The 19,639-nt window shown below is 53.5% G+C and overlaps 1 protein-coding gene across 1 annotated transcript; it reads right to left on the bottom strand.

Annotated features, from left to right (window-relative positions):
• Positions 1-219: 219 nt before the first annotated feature.
• LOC141730037 (serine/threonine-protein kinase pim-1-like) lies at positions 220-6,938 on the bottom strand. Its single transcript, XM_074546674.1, has 6 exons — positions 6,920-6,938; positions 2,163-2,269; positions 1,989-2,039; positions 1,425-1,791; positions 606-782; positions 220-357 (listed from the first exon to the last, which is right to left on the bottom strand). The coding sequence occupies exons 1-6, from the start codon at positions 6,936-6,938 to the stop codon at positions 251-253; spliced, it is 828 nt and encodes a 275-aa protein (XP_074402775.1). The 3' UTR covers positions 220-250.
• Positions 6,939-19,639: the final 12,701 nt, after the last annotated feature.

The following is a 19,639-nucleotide window of genomic DNA, read 5'->3' as shown; positions in this document are numbered from 1 at the left end:
CCAGCTGTCAGGGAACCAGGACAAGCAAAACCAGCTGGGGTGGCAGCCACCAGTGCTGGGCAGAGCAGCTCAGCTCCAGCACAAGGGCTCCAGCACAAGGGCTGCGTGTTCCCATCCCATGACCCCGGTCCAGTGACACAGGCAGCACAAAAAGGGTTGGGTTCCTTTGCTTCTCATTGCCAAGGCATATGTGGAGCAGGAACTTACCAGGGCCCTGGATCAAAGTGTGCCTGTGGCTCTCTCCCTTCTTCTATGGCAGAGGAATATCCTGCATCCAAGGAACACAGAACAGGTCTTCCAGTGTGGGTCTGTCCAAGGAGTTCACGGATAAACACCACCAGATCAGGTCTTTGCACTCTGGGGAGAGAAAGCAGAAACTGATGGTCAGCCAGAGAAGACTCCTGTCTGCTTTACCCCACTGTTTCCATGCCCAGGCCATGCTGGATGCGCTCTGAGCTGGGCCTAAACTTTCCCACCAATTCCCTGTTTTGGAGGAGAGCAGGACATGTGCCACCTCCTCAGCAGCTGCCAGAGCGGGATGCCCACGAGCCCGCTGCTGGCTCCCAGCACTGGGATTCCCCCCGTGCCCAGAGAAGAGGATCCACCTTGAGAGAGCCTTTGTGGCAGCGGGAGCTGGCCCCAGCTGAGGTTCCGGCCCCTCCTGAAAGGGTGCTCCCCGCAGACCATCTGGTGCAGCAGGATGCCCAGGGACCAGATTGTTGCTGCCTCGCCATGGTACCAGCCAAAGTCGTTCCATTCCGGGGGGCTGTAGGACAGTGTTCCTATGGAATACAGATGGAGTTCATCAGGGGGATGCTGCTGCTCCCAGAGCCTGGCCCCAGCATCCCTGGGCCTGCGGGGGCTGCATCAGGGGCACACAGGGTGACCACTGCCCTCTCGCCAGCATCTGGGACTTGTGCACAAAGTTAGGGTTGGAAAAGAAGCCTCTGGTGCTGGAAGAGGGCAGCCCTGGCTAGGCCCGACCATGACATGCAAAGGAAAAACCCACTCCATGCTGGGGAAAAAACATGCCCTTATCCTCCCTGCCTGCATTTCCCCAAAAATATTATGAAGCCAAGGTAAACAGGGCGAGTGGAGCAGCCCAAGCCCTTCCTCTCCTCTGCACACCAAAGTGGCTGGGGCACAGGTTCCGCCCTCCCTCTCTGCTACCCCCACCCACGGGGGTTTTGGTCGGGCTGGCTGCCTCAGCCCAGCCCCAGTCCTGGGCAGAGCGGCTGGCAAAGGCTGCCAGCAGGGCTGGAAGATGGCTGCCCACCCAGCCCCGCTCTAAAGCAACTCAGCTGAAGATTCAGTGCTCTGACTGGCAGCAAAAGGGAGAATCCCCGCTGCCACAGCCAGCTTGGGCTGGGAGATGTTGGGCCATGGGATGTCAGCAGCGGGAGCACAGCCCTGGGTAGGCTCACCTGCAAAGTGAGTGTAGACTGTGTCCTGCAGGTAGGTGCCACAGCCAAAGTCAATCAGTTTGGCCTGCCCGGTGTCCAGGTCAACCAGGATGTTCTCTGGCTTGATGTCCCTGTGCAGGACCCCACAGCTGGTGCAGTGCCGCACGGCCTCCAGCACCTGGCGGAACAGCGCCCGCGCCTCCTCCTCGGGCAGGAACCGCCGTGCCCCAATGAAACGCTGCAGGTCCTGACACTGCTCTGGCCGCTCCAGCACCATCACGATGCAGTTGGGGAGTTCGAGCCACTCCAGCAGCTGGACCACACCGGGGAAGCCAGTGGACACCTTGGCCAGCAGCACGATCTCCAGGGGTGCGCTGGTGCCGTCGGGCTGCGGGAGGAGCACGATGCCGTCAGTGGGACCGATGCCGTGCCAGGCCTGGGGAAGCCCTCAGCCAGGCCGGGATGCTCTGCGCCCTGCGCTGGCCCCACGCCCGCTCTCCGTCGGGGCGTCCTGGCGGCTCCCACCGTGCCGGGCCCCGGCTCACCCCTGGCCGGCAGCCCCGGCTGCTGGCCCCGCTCACTCACCAGCTCGCCCCAGTGCCGGACGCGGTTCCGTGGCACCCTTTTGATGGCCACCTGCAAGCCAAGGCCAGCAGCGGGGTGAGCTCGCCGCCCGCACTGCGAGCCCCATCCTCCGCCCTCTGCCCTCCTCCTCCTCCATCCCCTCCTCCTGCGCCCGCCGCCGGCCCCGCCGCTCACCGGGGCGCCGTCCGAGAGCCGCGTGGCCGCGAAGACTCTGCCGAAGCCGCCGCGGCCCAGCAGCGAGCCCAGCCGGTACCGCTCCAGCAGGGCCTCCTGCGCCGTCCCTGCGGGCGGGACGCGGCTGTCAGCGCTCGGCCCGGGGCCAGCAACGGCCCCCGAGCGCCCCTCACCCGCCCCGGGCCGGCCATGCCCAGGTGTTCGCTCCCGGGAACGCGGCACGGGAGGCTCGGGGCCGGCGGCCGCGCTGCCGAGCGGCGGAGCTCGGGCCGGGGAAGCCGCAGCGGAGGCGGCGGGAGCGGCCGCGCCGCGTGTGTCCTCCGCGATCCCCGGGAGGAGCCGGGGCTGGGGCCGGGGCCGGGGCCGGGACCGGGGTCGGGGCTGGGGCTGGGGCCGGGGCCGGGACTGGAGCCTGCCTCGGGGCCGGGGCCGCGCTCGGGCCAGGCGGAGGCACAGGGCGGCGATGCCGCCCCCGTCCCAGGCACTGATGCCCGCCCAGCAGCGCCACCGCCAGTACGGCCAGAGCCGGGCGGAGGCGAGACCGCGGCGGGACGGCCGGGGCCGGGCACGGGGCAGCCCGGCCCGGAGCCGGGGGCGGGCCGGGAGCATGGCCCGGCCCATCACGGGGAGAGGGAGGCGGGGAGAGGAGAGGGAATCCGGTCAAGGGACCCCGAGAGAAGGGCGCCCGACCGCGGGAAAGGGAGAGAAAGAGCGAGAGAAAGAGAAAGAACGATTTTTCTAGTCTATCTGCTGTTGCTGCTGTCTCTGCTGCTGCTGCCGCCGCTGCTGCTGCCGCCGCTGCCGCCGCTGCAACTGAAGCACCGGGGCCGTTCGTCCCCGTGTCCGTTCCCCGCTCGCCCCACGAGCCCCACGTTCGAGCCCCGCGCGCCCCGGGGACAGCCCCTCCGTCTGCCCAAACACGGGAACTTTGCAGCCTTGAGCCCGGATGCAGAGCCCTGACTCCTGCACACTGGCACAGCGATCCCCTTGCTTGCTGCTTGGCATTGTCCTTGCTGAGGGGCAAACACTGTCGGGCCACCTTCCCTTGGGGTAGGATTCCTACCTGACCCTAGCACTGCACTTATATCTCCAGTGTTGCTTTCCAGTAAAAACAAGGAAAGGAAAGCTGTGTGTGGCTCATGGTATTTTAGAGTGTCTAAAAATCACTAAGTCATCGATCTTAGAGGTGCAATGCATCTGGAATTACTGGGATGGAGAAGTAGTGCAACATGGAAAAGGGGAGCATAGAAATAAATAGAGGAAAATATCTTTGATTGTTTCTTTCATTTTCATTTCCCTTCTGGAAAGCTGTTTCCATTTTCCAGGAATCTTCTCCTGTCTGCTCTTCCCAAGAATCTCTCATGGAGAACAAGGTCAAGCTTCTGTCACAAGATTTGCCACCAGGAAATTAGGCCACTGGTGAAATTTTCATGATGACTGTTTGTGCTGGCTTAGGGCAAATTTTGGGAGGAAATCTCCAAAAGGGGTCCGTCTAGAAAGCAAGTTCAAGCAGCCCCTCCCCCTACTAGTTCAGGAAAAGACTTCCCTCAAGAAAAGTGAAAAAACCCAGTTTATTTCACAAGTAAAGTATTCAGAAGCATGGAAAATGAATAATATTAAATAAAACCTTGGACAGTGCTGAAGAGATGGCAAATTCAGAAAGTCCTTTTTGTGGGTTGTAGTTGGCTCACTTGGTCTCTTCTAAGTCACTCTGGTGCTGGAATGCAGCGTCCCAGAGCTCGGGGGGCCACAGGTGTGAGCTGCTGCTGGTGTTTTTCTGGGTTTTCAGTCCAGAGCAGGTTTAAACAATTCCAAGAAAAAGGAAAGTCACAGTCCAAAGGAACTTCTCTTCCTAAGCTAGCTAAAACCAATTTGCTAGACCTGGGCTGTGAAGGCATCGGGAAATTTCCAAATCTGGGCACTGGCGGTCCCAGCAAACACCAGAGCTGGATGATGCTGGTGCCAGAACCTGCAGATTTCCAAATTTTGGCTTTCTGTGCCAGCAAATCACTGGACTTGGGCTGTGCCAGCACCAGGAAGTTTTCAGACCTGGGCACTGGCGCTGCCAGCAAACACCAGATCTGGGTGGTGTCATTGCCAGCCACAGAAATCTGCCAGTTTTGGGCTCTGCTGGCACTGAGAAATTTCCAAATCGGGGTTCTGGTGCAGGAAACACAATATGTGGGTGGTGCCAGACCCAGTAGCAGGAAGCTGCCACGAGTTTTGGATTTCTGTGCCAGCAAATTGCTGCACTTGAGCTGTGCCAGAATAGGGAAATTTCCAGATCTGGGCACTGGCAGTGCCAGCAAACAGCCAATTTCAGGCTCCAGGCTCCAGGAAGGACTGGATCTGGATGCCTTCCTCTTTTCTTTCCTTCTTTCCTTCCATCTTTCTTGGGATCCTGCTGCCAGCAAACTCCAGATTGGGCGGTGCTAGCAAGGGGAAATTGCCAGGTTTTAGCTTTCTTTGCCTGCAAATTCTGGATATGGGTGGTGCCAGAAGAGGGAAATTGCCAGATGTGTGCACTGGCAGTGCCAGTGCACGCCAGATCTTGGTGCGAAATGTGCCGGCACTGGGAAATTGCCAGATGCTAATTTTCTGTGCCAGCAAATTGCTGGAATGAGGCTGTGCAGGCATCTGAAAAATTCCGGATCTGGGTACTGGGGGTGTCAGCAAACATGAGATCGGGTTGCTCTAGATACCAGGTATTTGCTTGGTTTTGGCTTTCTTTGCCAGCAAATGCTGGACTTGGGCTGTGCCAGAATATGGAAATATCAAGATCTGGGAACTGGCAGTGCCAGCAAACACCACATTTCAGGAAGGACTGGATCTGGACCCGTTCCCTCCCTGCATCCCTCCCTCAACAAGGTGCCAGAGGGGCTGGAGAGCAGCCAGGCAGAAAAGGGACCTGCAGGGACTGATGGACAGCAGGCTGGACATGAGCCAGCAGTGTGCCCAGGTGGGCAAGAAGGCCAATGGCTCCTGGCCTGGATCAGGAATGGTGTGGCCAGCAGGAGCAGGGCAGGGATTCTTCCCCTGTGCTCAGCACTGTTTGGACAGCACCTCCAGTGCGGTGTCCAGTTCTGGGCCCCCAATTTAGGAAGGACATGGAAGGGCTGGAGTGTGTCCAGAGAAGGGCAACAAGGCTGGGGAGGGGTCTGGAACAACACAAGTCCTATGAGGAGTGGCTGAGGGACCTGCAGTTGTTTATCCTGGAGGAGGCTCAGGGGAGACAAGGCGGTGCCAGGGCACAGGTTGGACTTAATGATCTCCAAGGCCTTTTCCAACCTTGCTGATTCTGGGATTCTCTGGAACCACCCTTGGAGCAGTTGCAGGATGAGCCCTGGGCCTCCTCTTCAGAAGTTCCAGCAGCCCAGGTCCCTCAGCTTCTCCTGCCAGCCCCAAAGCCCATCCTGTCAGTCCTGCAGAGCCTCTGCAGCTCCTCCTCACTGCCCAGAACAGGGAGCCCCAGAGCCAGACACAGCAGCCCAGATGTGCCCCCCTGGCCTGGGGTGCCTCTGGCAAGGGAGCAGCACCAGGCACTGCAGGAGCCTGCAGACAATTGATCTGAAGGCCAAACCTCCTTAGCTCCTTCTGAAAGAGCAGGAACACTTCCTCATTCCAATGTGGTGGAATGCTGGGCACCACAGCTCCAGGCGAGGACTGGACACAAGTTTGCTCCCACTGAGTGCTGTGATGGGTTCTGCAGGAGCTCTGGGCTCTGTGCTTGCCAGGCACAATGAGGAGAAAAGGAGCCAAGTGCACTGATGTGGGAAATGCATTTGTAGAAAGCTTTTTGAGCCTAATAGAAGGCCCACACAGTATTAATCTGTATATAAGTCTTGAGACAAGAAATACTAACTTAAAAATGCCATGGAATAGGACAGATATTGTTGAGAGAGAAATGGAGCTAGAAAAAGGTTTCAAAAGATGGCCTTGCAAATAAGACTTTGGAAAAACAGAGCTATGAAAGATGCATTGTAGTGGGACCCACGAGGGGTAGATTTAAATAACTGGCTTTAAGGCATCTACAACATGGCATGGCAAAAGGCTGATAGACCAAGAAATACTGTAATTAGGAAATAGTGGGCTTCTGATTGTGATGGCGTGAATTATGTGTATTGTCTCACCCTTCTCATGAGACTGAAAATGGAATAAGAGTTTTTAAAACATCTCTCAGTGTGCCCATCTCTAGGTCAAGAAAAGAGTATTATCCAACACACTGACACACCTTTGCCTTGAGCATAACCCAGCCTGGACCAAACACACTGAAAGGTTTCCCCTTTGGCCCATGTCTTGAAACATCAAGTCTGCTGTTTGACAACTCAGGTTGGTTTGGTGTCAAGGAGTTCCCTCAGAAATACTGGGTTTGTCTTCCTCTGTGCCTTCCCCTCCGCAGCCTTGGGGATGCTCCTGTATGACGCCATCTCTCTCACACAGTTTGAGACAACTTCAAACAGGATATTGTGCAATAAGTCGTCTCCTCTAAAGTGTTCCAGCAATCCCTTTCCAGCAATAGGAAATTATTACTGATTGATGAAAGTGGAAAACCCCCCACAGTTTATTAACAAACAGAATCCCCCCATGACACGCATTACAAGAAGGCGCTGGGGTCTCTCTCGGAAGAACAGGAGCTGTCACGGAGCAGTTCCAGCAGCTGATGGAAGCTCGGGGGCTCGTCCGGCGTCGGCTTTCTCCCATGGCAGAGCTCCATGGAGCGGGCAGGGCAGTGAAGCAGCTGGGCTGGAGCCCCTCACTGCTTTTTCTCCCCGGCATGGCTCAGTGTCCTGGTTTAGGGCAAATTTGTTAAAGAATCTGCAAAGGAGGGCCCCTCCAGAAAGCAAAACCCACACGGCCTCTCCCCGCAACCGGTTCGGGAAAAAATTCCTTGGAGAGAGGTGGAAAGAAGCTGTTTATTTCAGGAACAACACCCCCAGCACACAAAATGAACAATAGCCGATGACACCGCTCTGAGAAAGATGACAAAATCAGAAAGTCTCTTTCAGGGGTGGTCGCTCTGTTCTCAGTCCCTCCGGCGCTGGGCCAGCCGCTGCAGCCGAACCCTTGGTGTTCCTGGGTCCTAGTCTGGAGCAGGTTCGAGATGGTCACAGGAACAGGAGAGGAGAAACAGTCCAGGAAGGGATGTGGACTGTTTAGCTAGAACTAGCTAATAAGCAGAGGCCAAAGCAGAGCAGAAGCAAGAGCAGAAAAAGAGAGCAAGCAAAAGCAGCAAGCTGAAGCAAGAAGTGAAAAACAGCCCTATGTACTGTTTGTCTCTGTGTCTCTGATAAGAGAAACCCAAACAAAACTTCCACTCTTCAGAGCCAGTCTTAAAGGCACAGAACAGATGAATGGGGATACAAGCATTATAACGTCACCCCAGGACACCTCTCTTCTCCATCCACCAGTGACAGCTTTGCAAATCAGGAATAGTTTCAGCTGTTTTTCCCCCACTGCAGGATGAGCATCCTGATACAAGAACTTAATTGTGTTTATATCTATCACACAACCACATTTGTCTAAAATTACTTTTTAGTAATTTTAGCCAAGAAATCACTTATGGATGGTGGACTCATCAGGTACTGCTGGGACACTATGCATAGCTCAGGGAGGAGCGTCATTGTTAGTAAATTCTGTCCTGTTCAACTGTGGTCTGTTGGCCATAAAGAGAAACTTTCTGTGACTCTGAGTCTCATCAGTTCCTAATCCCTCAAAAGACAAAAACCTGATGAGTTGTGGCTCCCTCTCCAGTGGTGGCACTTTGACATCCCTCCACATCCAGAACAGAGCTCCCTTGTCCCAGAAAGTCCCTGGCAATGCAGGGATGAAGGAAACAAGACAGGCTGTGGGGATCAGGGGCAAGGCAGAGCAAGGGAGAAGAACAACTTTTTCATTTGATGGAGCTGTGACTTGCCTTGTCTTTGTTGGTTGACAACAAATGAACATCCCTCTGTGTCTCAGGCAGCTCCTTCTCCAAGGAAAGCAGGTGGGAGCTGGAGCCAAGGAGCTGAAAGCTGCAGGTGCAGCCTGGGCTGGAGGGAGCTCAGATTTGCACAAGGCTGCTCTGAGTGCCGGGGCTTGGATGGGGAAATGGTGGGGTGGGGGTAGGGACAGAGTCAGATTGATTGTCAGCCATGAAGGGTCTTGATTTCCATATCTATTCCAACTGCATGAGGAGGTGCTTGGATTCAGTGTCAGCTGGAGATAGGATGTATCAATTACTTGACAGGGAAAAAAACCCTAAATTTGACCTAAGTAATTGTTTCTCACTCACTTTTTAAAGAGAATCTATTCACCTTGAATAGACTAATGGAATTCGTCTAATTAACCACAAAAGATTTGAAAATTAAAATCAAATTACTCCCAGAGGCTTGGCTTGTTAAGGTGTTCTTAATGTTAATGAGCCCTGGGACACTGAATTCCTGCACTGAAGAGCTGCAGACTGAACAAGCTTCTGCAGCCGGAAAATTCAGCAGCAGCCTCCAAGGTGCTGAGGATGTCAGCAGCCCCCACTGAGGCCATCCCTGCCCAGAGACCGTGGGGGAATGGGCAGACAAGGAGAGCGTCCCTGGGGCTGGGGCAGCACAACTCAGAGGCACCAGCGGCTCCAACTGGGAAATGGAGTGAGGAATGTGGCTGGGAAAGCCCTGCCTGGGCTGGGCCAAGCTGGACACACAAGCCCTGAAACCCCATCTCCCAAACAATTCTCTCAATGAGACATTTAAAAGGAATTGCAATTGTGTGTGTCCTCTGAGTTAGGAGCACCGGAAAAACAAGAGTTTCTCAGGAGCTCAAAACAACACGAAAGCTTTTACTGGGAACTTTAGAAAATCAGAGAAACTTTGGCAAAAGATTTAATAGGACATTCAATCAACAAAAAACACTTTTCAAAGCATTGTCTTGGCCCATTCAACTACACAGACTCTAAGCCTGCTCAATTTTAAGTTAATCAAAATTTACAAGATGAGGTAATTAGAAGAAGGTGAAGAAGACACAGAAAGAGAGAAATACAGAAAAGAAGATACAGAGTAGCACACATGCCGCTACCTACTCCTGGATTCCAGCAGCCCTCAGATGGAAATTCCAAGAGGAGGCAGGGCCAAGATGTGTGCTTGCCTTGTGGTCAGCCTTAAATACCCCTTGGTCTCCCTGGGCCCTTCCCCCAGGTGGGACTTGGGCTCATTTGGTCCCTCAGGAGCTGGGCTGGGGCTGCAGAGGTGGCTGTGGAGCATTGCCTGTGCTGTGCCAGGGACTGGCAGCCACTGCTGGGCTGGGATAGAGGTTCTGGGGGGATTGGGGTTCCAGGGCAGGGCAAGGCTGGGGCTCCAGGGCAGGGCAAAGCTGGAGACCTGCCCCTTCCTCCCCCACACATGAAATGTTTTGCAGCCAACAATCTTCTCCAGTCTCTCACAACAGGCAATGCTGGAGGTGAAATCCCAATTCTGGCCATGGGCATCTGGATGAGAAGGAAAATTTTTTTCCACAGGAAGGAAAGCAGAGAGCCCCTGTGTTTGGAAGGCCGGTGAAAGCCTCACTAGGCCAAGGCCAGACAGACTTGTCTGGAATGGCAGTTTTTGTCTGGAAGCAGTCTTTGCATTTAGGGAATTTTGGAGGTGAAAGCCCAATCTCAGCCTAGGCCACCTGGAGAAGCAGGACAGTTCTTTTTCATAGGAGGGAAAGCACGGAGCCTTCCCCAATGTTTTAGGGACAGATGAGAGGTGACCCTTTTTAAACCATTACCTGCCAGACTTGTCCTGGAAAAATTCCTTTTGGAACAATTCCTGGATATAAGGAAATTTGGAGGTGAAATCCCAGTTTTGGGCATGGATGCTTGGAGGAGAAGGAGAGTTCTTTTTCTGTAGGAGGGAAAGCACAGAGCCCCAGTGTTTCATTAGCAGAAGAGACAACTGAGTTCTTGAGGGTCTTGGCACCAAGGGGCACTGCATTCCATGGGTCCAGCAGTGTCACAATGGTCCCAATGATTCCATGAGGTCTTGCAGTGTCACAGTGGTCTCCATGGTTCCACAGGCCCCACAATGTCACTTGACTCCTCTATTCCATGAGCCCTGCAATGTCACAATGGACCTTTGGCTCCATGGGGTGTCACAGTGTCCCAATGGCCCCTTAGTTCCATGATACCCCAAAGTGTCACAATGGTCTCCACAGTTCCAGGAGGCCCCGTGGTGTCACAACTGACCTTGGTTTGATGGGGCCTCTCAGTGTCACACTCCATGGAGCCACACAGCTGGCATTCCACACATGGAATAGATGTGTGTGGTTCCATGGAATGTAGGGATCATTGTGACACTGGTGGTGGGACCTGGGGGCACAGGGGACCCCACTGTGCATGAGCAGGGTTGGACTGCTCTGGGGGAAGCTGTGAGGGGGGCCGGGGCAGAGTGACCTCCCCAGTGACCTCACACAGCCCCTGTGATGTCACACTGCATCCTGTGATGTCACACAACTGCTCTGTGATGTCACAGAAGACTGATATTAAAAAATCACACAGTGATGTCACTGTCTGTTCTGTGATGTCACAGACTGCTCTATGATATTACACAGCCACCCAGTGTTGTCACAACCCACTCTCTGATATCACAGAGACACCCTCTATAATGGCAGGATCTGCTCTATGGCCTCACACCCTACTCTATGATGTCACAGCCAACTCTGTGATGCCACAAAGCCCTGTCTGTGATGTCATACTTCCGCTCTACAATATCACAGCACACACTTTCACATCAAAGCCTGCACTATGGCATCATACAGCCATACAATGGGGTCACAGCCTATTCTGTGATGTCACAGAATCCCCTCTATGATGCTGTAGCTGTTCAATGACCTCACACAACAACCTCTGTGATGTCATAGCCCAATCTGTGATCTCACACAGCCCACTTTGGCCTGTCACACAGCCCCTTGCTGACATCACAGCTGCTCTGTGCCTCTATGACACAGCCACAGAGGAGCTGCTGTGACAATGCAGCCCCCTCTGGGACATCCCACAGCCCCTCCTGCCAGTGCTGAGCCCCTGTGAGCTCTGTCTGTGCCCTGCTGGTGTCCCTGAGGGGCCCTGGCAGTGCCCCAGCCCTGCTGGGCTGTGCACAGGAGCTGCTCCTGGCCAGAGCTGTCTCTCTGCAGCGCTGCCCTTGCCAGGAGCTGCCTCTGGGCCAGGAGCCCGGCCCAGCTCAGCAGCACAGACACAGCACAGGGACTTTAGTTACCCTCTAGGGCTTTGGTGCTCTTTGCATCAGATTCTGTCCCTCAGAGTGGGCTCAAAGAACTTCTCAATAACTTGAAGTTAAGTTGAAACATGGAAGTTTCTTGTAGTTAAATGGGGCCCACTGAGGGACATAACTCTTGTGAAAGTGTCTCCAGGTTCCAGTTAGAACACAACACTGGAGGCAGTGATGACAGCTGGAGACAAACAAGGCAAAGGCGTCTCTGGTGCTGAGCAAACCTGGATGTGTTTGAGGAATGCAAAGGGCCAAGGCCTGAGCCCCAGCCCCTGGCCAGGCAGATCCTGTCCCTCCCTCCTTGCTCAGGGCTCTTGCCGGGATGGGCACTGGCATGTGGGGATGTGTAATGGCAAGGGCAGGAGCATGGGGCGGCCCCTGCCAGGCTGCTGAGCAGGGACAAGGAGGCAATGAGGCCCCAGGCCTGCAAGGGTCACTTGTCCCCTCATGGCCTCAGGCCCAGGCCCGGCAGCCATGGCCAAAGTGCTGCCCAAGTTGGCTCTGGCAGGCCTGTCTTGCAGCTGCTGCCCATCCCTGTGCCCTGAGCAGCCCAGGCTGTCCCACGGTGTCCCTGCCCTGCGGCTCTGTCCCTGCAGGCTGTCGGCATTCCCCGGCTGCCCCACTTGGCTGGGCCCTTCCTTTGCTGACAGCTCTGCCTCCTGCCTGCCTCTGCCTGCCCACACAAAGCCTTGGGCTGCTCCAGGCTCCTGCTGGGGACGTGCTGCACCACAGCCCTGCCCTGGCAGGGAAATTCCTTTATCCTGGTGTCCAGTCTGGGTCTCCTCTGGTGCCTTTGGAATTAATTCTTTCTTTCTCTGGCTGTTTTTTACTATGTGAAAAGGATCCACCATCCTTGAAATCTCCCTTCAATCCCTTCCAGGGCTCTCCTCTGCTGTCCTCACTCCCCACCCCACTGAGCACAGGGTTCCCATGTCCCTATAAATTGTCAAGTGCTTGAGGCCAGGAGCACCTGGACAAGAGGGACAGTTCTTTTCTATAGGAAGGAAACCACAGAACCCCACAGTTTGAAAGCAGACGAGAAGCAGTCACCAGAAGCCAAGGCCACCCAGACCTGTCTGTCCCAGCAGTTTTTGTCTTACAGTAACCCTTAGATATTCAGGGAGTTTTGGGGGTAGAATTCCATTTCAGCCATGGGTTCCTGGACTGGAATGACAGTTCTCCATGGGAAGGAAAGGGCAGAGCCCCAGTGTTTCAATGGCTGATTAGAGGCAGCACCAATGAGGCCAAGGCCAGCCAGACCTGTGGTCAGGGAAGAATCTTTGGAAAGACAGAATTTGGGGGGCCAAAGCCCACTTTTGTCTACAGGCATCAGGACAAGAAGGATAGTTCTTTTCCATCGGAAGGAAAGCGCAGAGCCCCAGTGTTTCAAAGGCAGATGAGATCTGGCCCTCAGGAAACCAAGAGAACCTGGACAGACCTGGCAGCTTTTCTCTGGGAGATATCCTTGGATATAAGGAATTTTAGAGGCTGATTCTCAATTTTGGCCATGGATGCCTGGACTTGAGAGATGTTTTTTTCAATGAGAAGAAAAGCACAGGCCCCCAGGTGTTTTGAAAGCAGATGAGAGGTGGTCCCCAAGAGGCCAAGGCCAGCACAGAGTGGGTTGTCTGAGGTCACAGGTAGGGCTATGACATCACAGAGTTTGTTGTGTGAGGTCAATGAGCAGCTACAGCATCCCAGAGAGGATTCTGTGACATCACAAAGCAGGCTGTGACATCACGACATGGCTGGATGACATCATAGAGCAGGCTCTGAGGTGAAAGTGTGTGTTGTGCCATTACAGAGTAGCAGTATGACATCACAGAGAGGGTTTTGTGACATCACTGAGTGGGTTGTGACATCACACAGAGTTCTGTGACATCACAGGGTAGAATGAGCGGCCACAGAGCAGATCCTGCCATCATAGAGGCTGGTTCTATGACATCAGAGAGTGGGTTCTGACATCACTGGGTGGCTATGTAACATCACAGAGTTGGGCTGTGACATCACATAGTGACTTTCTGACACCACAGAGTCTTCTGTGAAATCACAGTGCAGGTGCATGACATTCCAGGGTGACATCCCAGAGCTGGCTCTGTGACATCACAAGGGTGCTGCGTGATGTCGCAGAGTGGGCAGTGACATCACAGATGACTGTGTGACATTGCAAAAGGGCTGTGTGTCATCATAGGGGGCTGTGACATCACAGGGGCTGTGTGAGATCACTGGGGAGGTCACTCTGCCCCAGCCCCCTCACAGTTCCCCCCAGAGCAGTCCAACCCTGCTCGTGCACAGCAGGGTCCCCCCCTTTCCCCCTGGGTCCCCCCACCCCTGGCTCTGCAGCCTCCCCTAGAGGATGTTCCACGAGATCAACCCCAGAGCCTGACATGGGGACAGGGGGCCAGGGCCCTGGGGGTGGCATAGGGGGACAGGGACCCCCCGGCAGCGTCCCTGTGTCCCCCAGGATCAGAGCCTGGGCTAGGGCTCCTTCACCCTGCTACCAACGAGGGCTTGAGAGTGCTGAAAAAATCCCCAGCAAGGGATCAGAAAAACCAGATTTAATATTAAGTGTTGCGGTGTGTTGCAATGTCCTGTTTTAAACTTCCGGATCCCTTCCCAGGTGTGCCTATACCTTCTCCCTTCCCCCTCGCCCCTTGCTGAGTGTGCCCTGTCAATCAGGCTAACATACCAGCAAGGCGTCGAGTGGTTGGTCACTCAGGCCTGGGGGACATTGGATAGGTGTCCCTAGTCCCTTGAGACCCTGCCCCTTTCACCTGGTTGGTAGCTCACCTGTCCCCTCCCCTTCCCCTGTCTCGGAGCTTAAAAGGTTAATCAGACCATGCAGCCGCATTCTGGTTGGAGCAGTTGCCCCGGTTCAGACCTCTGTAACCATGGAATAAACATCTGGCAACCCTCCAGCAGAATCCACTCCTATTTTCTCTTCACCATCACCAGAAGCTCTCTCTCCTGAGGTAAACGGAGTCCCTGACAAGCCTGGACTCGCTCAGGGCCCTGCTGCAATCTCCAGCAGCCAAGGTATCTCTGGGGTAAAGCACCACAGAAGCCGCCTTTGGCTCAGCAGCGAGGGTCACACTGACCCAGGCACAATCTAACTTGTTATATTGGGATTTTTATTCCAATAATTAAGGGACAGCAGCACTAAGTTCCTTGGCAAGAGTCACTCTGCTCCTGAGTGGACACTTCAGGCACACCAAGGAAACAAAGCAGCAACAAAACCAAATCAAATCCAGGAAATCAAAACAGAAATGAACTGAGAACTGTCCCTGTGTGTGTGTGTGACACAAGGACAGTGAGGGCAAAGATAAAAGGAATATAGCCTAAGGCTTAACAGGCCTCACACTTAACAGGACTTAACTTACACCTTAAATGTAACCGATCCCTTAACATCAAAGTTTATCAAAATAACAGCACTTAACAGTATTTAAGTTTACTTATAACCTATGACTTAGAAATTTAACAGAGGAATAACACTTAACAATATTTAACTTAGTTAATAACTTAAATTAAATGTAACAGTTTTGCAAAAGAACAACTCCTAGGAGAATTGAACTTAGCTTAGACCTCATGACTTTAACCTTACTTACAGCTATCTGGATATCTGAGTGACTCAGCTATCCAAGGCACTCAAACCCCTCAGAGAGCAGCATTTCTTCCACTTTTCCCCAGCACAGGCACTCCTGTGTGCACACAGACACAAAGAGTCAGTGCAAGGCACCTGTGAGAAATTCCCCTGAGGGCAGGAAATGCTCACTGTGGATCCTTTGGCATCTCCCCAGCAGACCAAGGGCTGAGCCTGGAGGAGTGGGGGGATCGGCCCAGGCTCTGTCGTTGTTCAGCATCCCCAAGTGCAGCAAATGGGAGAATTCACGGCTGGGAGAGGCCCCACTCAGAGGGAGTCGCTGGCCCAGGAGAGCTCCAAGGGCTCCTTTTGGAGCGCTGTTTGCAGGGCCCCAAGAGAGGGGCTTCAGTCCCAGCAATGGCTCATCCTGGCTGCCCTTGGCATCAACAGCTTTCTTTGGCAGGGTGAGAAGAGGGATGTTGTGCCACGGAGGGAACAAAAGCAGTTCCCAGGGCTGCTGCTAAAGGAAGCAGGAGCTGGTTGGGCAGCAGCAGTGGCTGGAGCAGACAGTGTTTGTGATGAGCTGCAGAGGAGCTGAGCCCAGGGGCTGTTGGCCAAGGCCGAGGCCCAAGGAGCATTTCTCAGCTGGCAGGGCGGCCTGAGAAGGGGATGGAGGAATGCAGCAGCACAGGGCCCATGGAACCAAGGGACCATTATGACTCTGTGGGGCCTCATGAAATCATGGAGAGCACTGTGACATTGCTGGGCCTCATGGAACAAAGGGGACTGTACTGACAATCTGTGACTCCATGGAATGTAGGGATCATTGTGACACTGACAGGTCCGATCAAAACAAGGGTCCATTGTGACACCATGGGGCCTCCTGGAACTGTGGAGACCATTGTGACACTCTGGAGTGTGATGGAACCAAGGAGCCATTGTGACACTTTGAGGCCCCATGGAGCCAAAGGTCCATTGTGACATTGTAAGGCCTCGGGGAACCATGGAGAGACCATTAAGATACTTCACAACCTCACAGAACCAAGGGGCCATTTTGACACTGAGGGAACTCATGAAATCATGGAGACCCTTGTGACACTATGAGGCCCCATGGACAAGCAAAGCATTGTGACACTGTGAGGCCTCATTGCACCAGTGAGACCATTGTGACCATAGGGGATCCCCACAGAGCCAAGAGGACCATTGTAATACTGTGGGGCCTCGTGAAACCAAGAGGCCTTTGTGACACTGCAGGGCTGCATGGAACCAAAGGTCCATTGTGACATTGTGGAGCCTTGTGTCATCAGTGGTCTATTGTGACACTGCCCAACCAAAGGAGACCATTGTGACACTGCAGGGCTGCATAGAACCTAGGGGCCATGGTGACATTGTAGAACTCCATTGGACCAAGGGTTCATTGTGACACAGCAGGACTGTGTGGAACCAAAGCTCCAGGGTGATACAGAGGGGCCTCCTTATAGTAAACCCTATGGACCTGGGTAAGGCTCCATGGAGGACTGAACAATAGGAACTGCTGAGACAGCAACATAAGTTCCTGTCTCTCTGATCTCCGCCCCATAGCTTATCTCTGTAACCCTATAGGCTATGTTACCTAAATTCTAACTATTGCTCAAGTTTGGATCCCCCTTAACCCAATGAAAGGGGCCTACTTTAGCCCATTTGACAGAAGAACAGCTGTCACTGGGACCCTTCACAGACTCCCTCAATAAAGCCATCACTGTGGAACACCAGGACCTCCTTCTCCTCTCTTGCCTTCTGCTGCCCTCAGCCAAGGGCAACCTACCTAGCAAGCAAGAGCTAAGATCCTAAGAGAGCTTGCAACCACTAAAGAGCTGATAATCACCAAGCTTGCTAAGGGGGTAAGCCCGCAGCATCATCCTTGGGCTAGCCTAGCTGTAAGGCACCCTGTCTCCCTGAGGACTGGGCTCCCGGGCTATCTTGCACTGCTTGATAATAAGGCCAGAATAGAGGCTTTATTATATCTCCTATCATCAATGGCCCATTGTGACAGCGTGGAGCCAAAGGAGACCATTGTGACACCACAAACCCCGAGGGTCCAAAGGTCCATTGTGACATTGCAGGGCTCATGGAACAGAGGAGTGACATGACATTGTGGGGCCTGGGGAACCACGGAGATCATTGTGACACAGCAAGGCCTCATGGAATCATTGGGACCATTGTGACACTGCAGGGCCTTCTGGAACCTAGGGGCCAGTGTGACACTGTGGGACCCCATTGATCCAAGGGTCCATTGTGACACTGCACGACTTTGCCATTGTGACACGGCTGGACCCCATAGAAACAAGTCGTCATCATGGCACTGTGGGGCCTCATGGATCCAAGGCAGCACTGTGATACTATGGGGCCCCACAAAACTAAGGGAACATGAAACAGGTCTGGCTGGTTTGGCCTCCCAGGGGCTGCCTGATAAATCACCTTGGCATGTTGAGGGTCTCATCTCATCTCCTATTCAAATGATGGGGCTCTGTGCCTTCCTTCCCAATTGAAAAGAGCTCTCCTTCACCTCCAGGCACCTGTGGAACGAACTGCGATTTCACCTCCAAATTTCCTAATACCCAGGGATTGTTCACATAGGAATACTGCCAGGACAAGTCTGTCTTGCAGTGGTTTTACAAAGGTCACCTCCCATCTATCCCCAAAACACTGGGGAAGGCTCCATGCTCTCCTTCCTATGGGAAAACACCGTCCTGCTTCTCCAGGCGCCCATGGCCGAGATTGGATTTCCACCTCCAAAATTCCCAAAATTCAAAGACTGCTCCCAGACAAAATCTGCCATACCTCACAAGTCTAGCTGGCCTTGGCCTAGAGAGACTCTCACCTGCCTTCCAAACATTGGGGCTCTGTGCTTTCCTTCCTATGGAAAAGAACTGTCCTTCTCAGCCAGGTGCCCAAGGCCAGAATTGGGATTTCACCTCCAGCATTGCCTTACTGTGGCAGACTGGAGGAGATTGTTGGCTGGAAACATTTCATGTGTGGGCATGGAAGGAGCAGGTCCAGCCTTGCCCTGCTCTGGAACCCCAATCCCCCCAGAGCCTCTATCCCAGCCCAGCAGTGGCTGCCAGTCCCTGGCACAGCACAGGCAATGCTCCACAGCCACCTCTGCAGCCCCAGCCCAGCTCCTGAGGGACCAAATGACACCAAGTCCCAGCTGGGGGAGGGGCCCAGGGAGACCAAGAGGGTATTTAAGGCTAACAACAAGGCAAGCACATTTGTGGACCCTATCTCCTCTTGGAATTTCCATTTGAACACTGCTGGAATCCAGGAGTTAGTAGCTCTGTGTGTGCTTCTCTAAATCTTTTTTGTCTTTCTCTCTTTCTGTGTCTATTTCTGTTTTAGTCATCTTGCAAATTTTTTTTAACATAAAATTGAACAGGCATACAGTTTCTGAAGTTGAATGGGTCAAGTTAAAGCGTTGATAACTGTTTTTTGTTGATTGAATGTCATAGAAAACCTTTTGCCAAAGTTTCTCTGATTTTCTAAAATTCCCAGTAAAGATTGGCTTGCTGTTTTGAGCTCCTGAGAATCTCTTGTTGGTATTTCTCTAGTGCATCCAACTCAGAGGAAGGAAACAATTGCAATTCCTTTTAAATGTCTCCTTGAGAGAATTGTTTGGGGGTTGGGGGTCAGGGCTTGTGTGTCCTGCTTGGCCCAGCCCAGGCAGGGCTTTTCCAGCCACATTCCACACTCCATTGCCCAGCTGGAGCCACTGGTGCCTCTGAGTTGTGCTGCCCCAGCCCCAGGGACGTTCTCCTTGTCTGCCCATTCCCCCACGGTCTCTGGGCAGGGATGGCCTCAGTGGGGGCTGCTGACATCCTCAGCACCTTGGAGGCTGCTGCTGAATTTTCCTGCTGCAGAAGCTTGTTCAGTCATCAGCTCTTGAGTGCAGGAATTCAGTGTCCCAGGGCTCATTAACATTCAGAACAGCTGAACAAGCCAAGCCTCTGGGGATAATTTGATTTTAATTTTCAAATCATTTGTGGTTAATTAGACAGATCTCAGTAGTATATCTGCAGTGAATGCAATATATTTAAAAAGACAGTGAGAAAGGATTTTTCAGGTCCTGTTTAGCTTTTTTTTTTCCTGATAATTCATTGATATGTGCAGTCTCCAATTGACACTGCATCCAAGTACCTCCTCATGCATTTTGAATAGATATGAAAATCAAGACACTCCATGGCTGACAATCAATCAGACTCTGTCCCTACCCCCACCCCACCATTTTCCCATCCAAGCCCTGGCACTCAGAGCAGCCTTGTGCAAATCTGAGTTCCCTCCAGCCCAGGCTGCACCTGCAGCTTTCAGCTCCTTGGCTCCAACTCCCACCTGCCTTCCTTGGAGAAGGAGCTGCCTGAGACACTGACAGATGTTCATTTATTGTTAGTCAACAAAGCCAAGGGAAGGCACAGTTCCATCAATGCAAAAGTCATTACTCTGTGGGATATTGAATCCACTTTCCACAGCAGACAGTCTCAGAGCAATGGAAAACCTTCTGAGCCCAGCACAGATCCCAAGGTCCCCCCAAACCCTCCCTGCCCCAATTCTGCCCAGATTTGCTCTTTGCACACACGAGTCACACACTGAAGCCAGGAGCTCCCTCCATGTCCAGAGGGGGGAAAAGA

Source organism: Zonotrichia albicollis, chromosome 9 (genome assembly GCF_047830755.1).
Source record: "Zonotrichia albicollis isolate bZonAlb1 chromosome 9, bZonAlb1.hap1, whole genome shotgun sequence".
NCBI lineage: Eukaryota > Metazoa > Chordata > Aves > Passeriformes > Passerellidae > Zonotrichia > Zonotrichia albicollis.
This window is presented reverse-complemented; position numbering and strand designations above follow the sequence as displayed.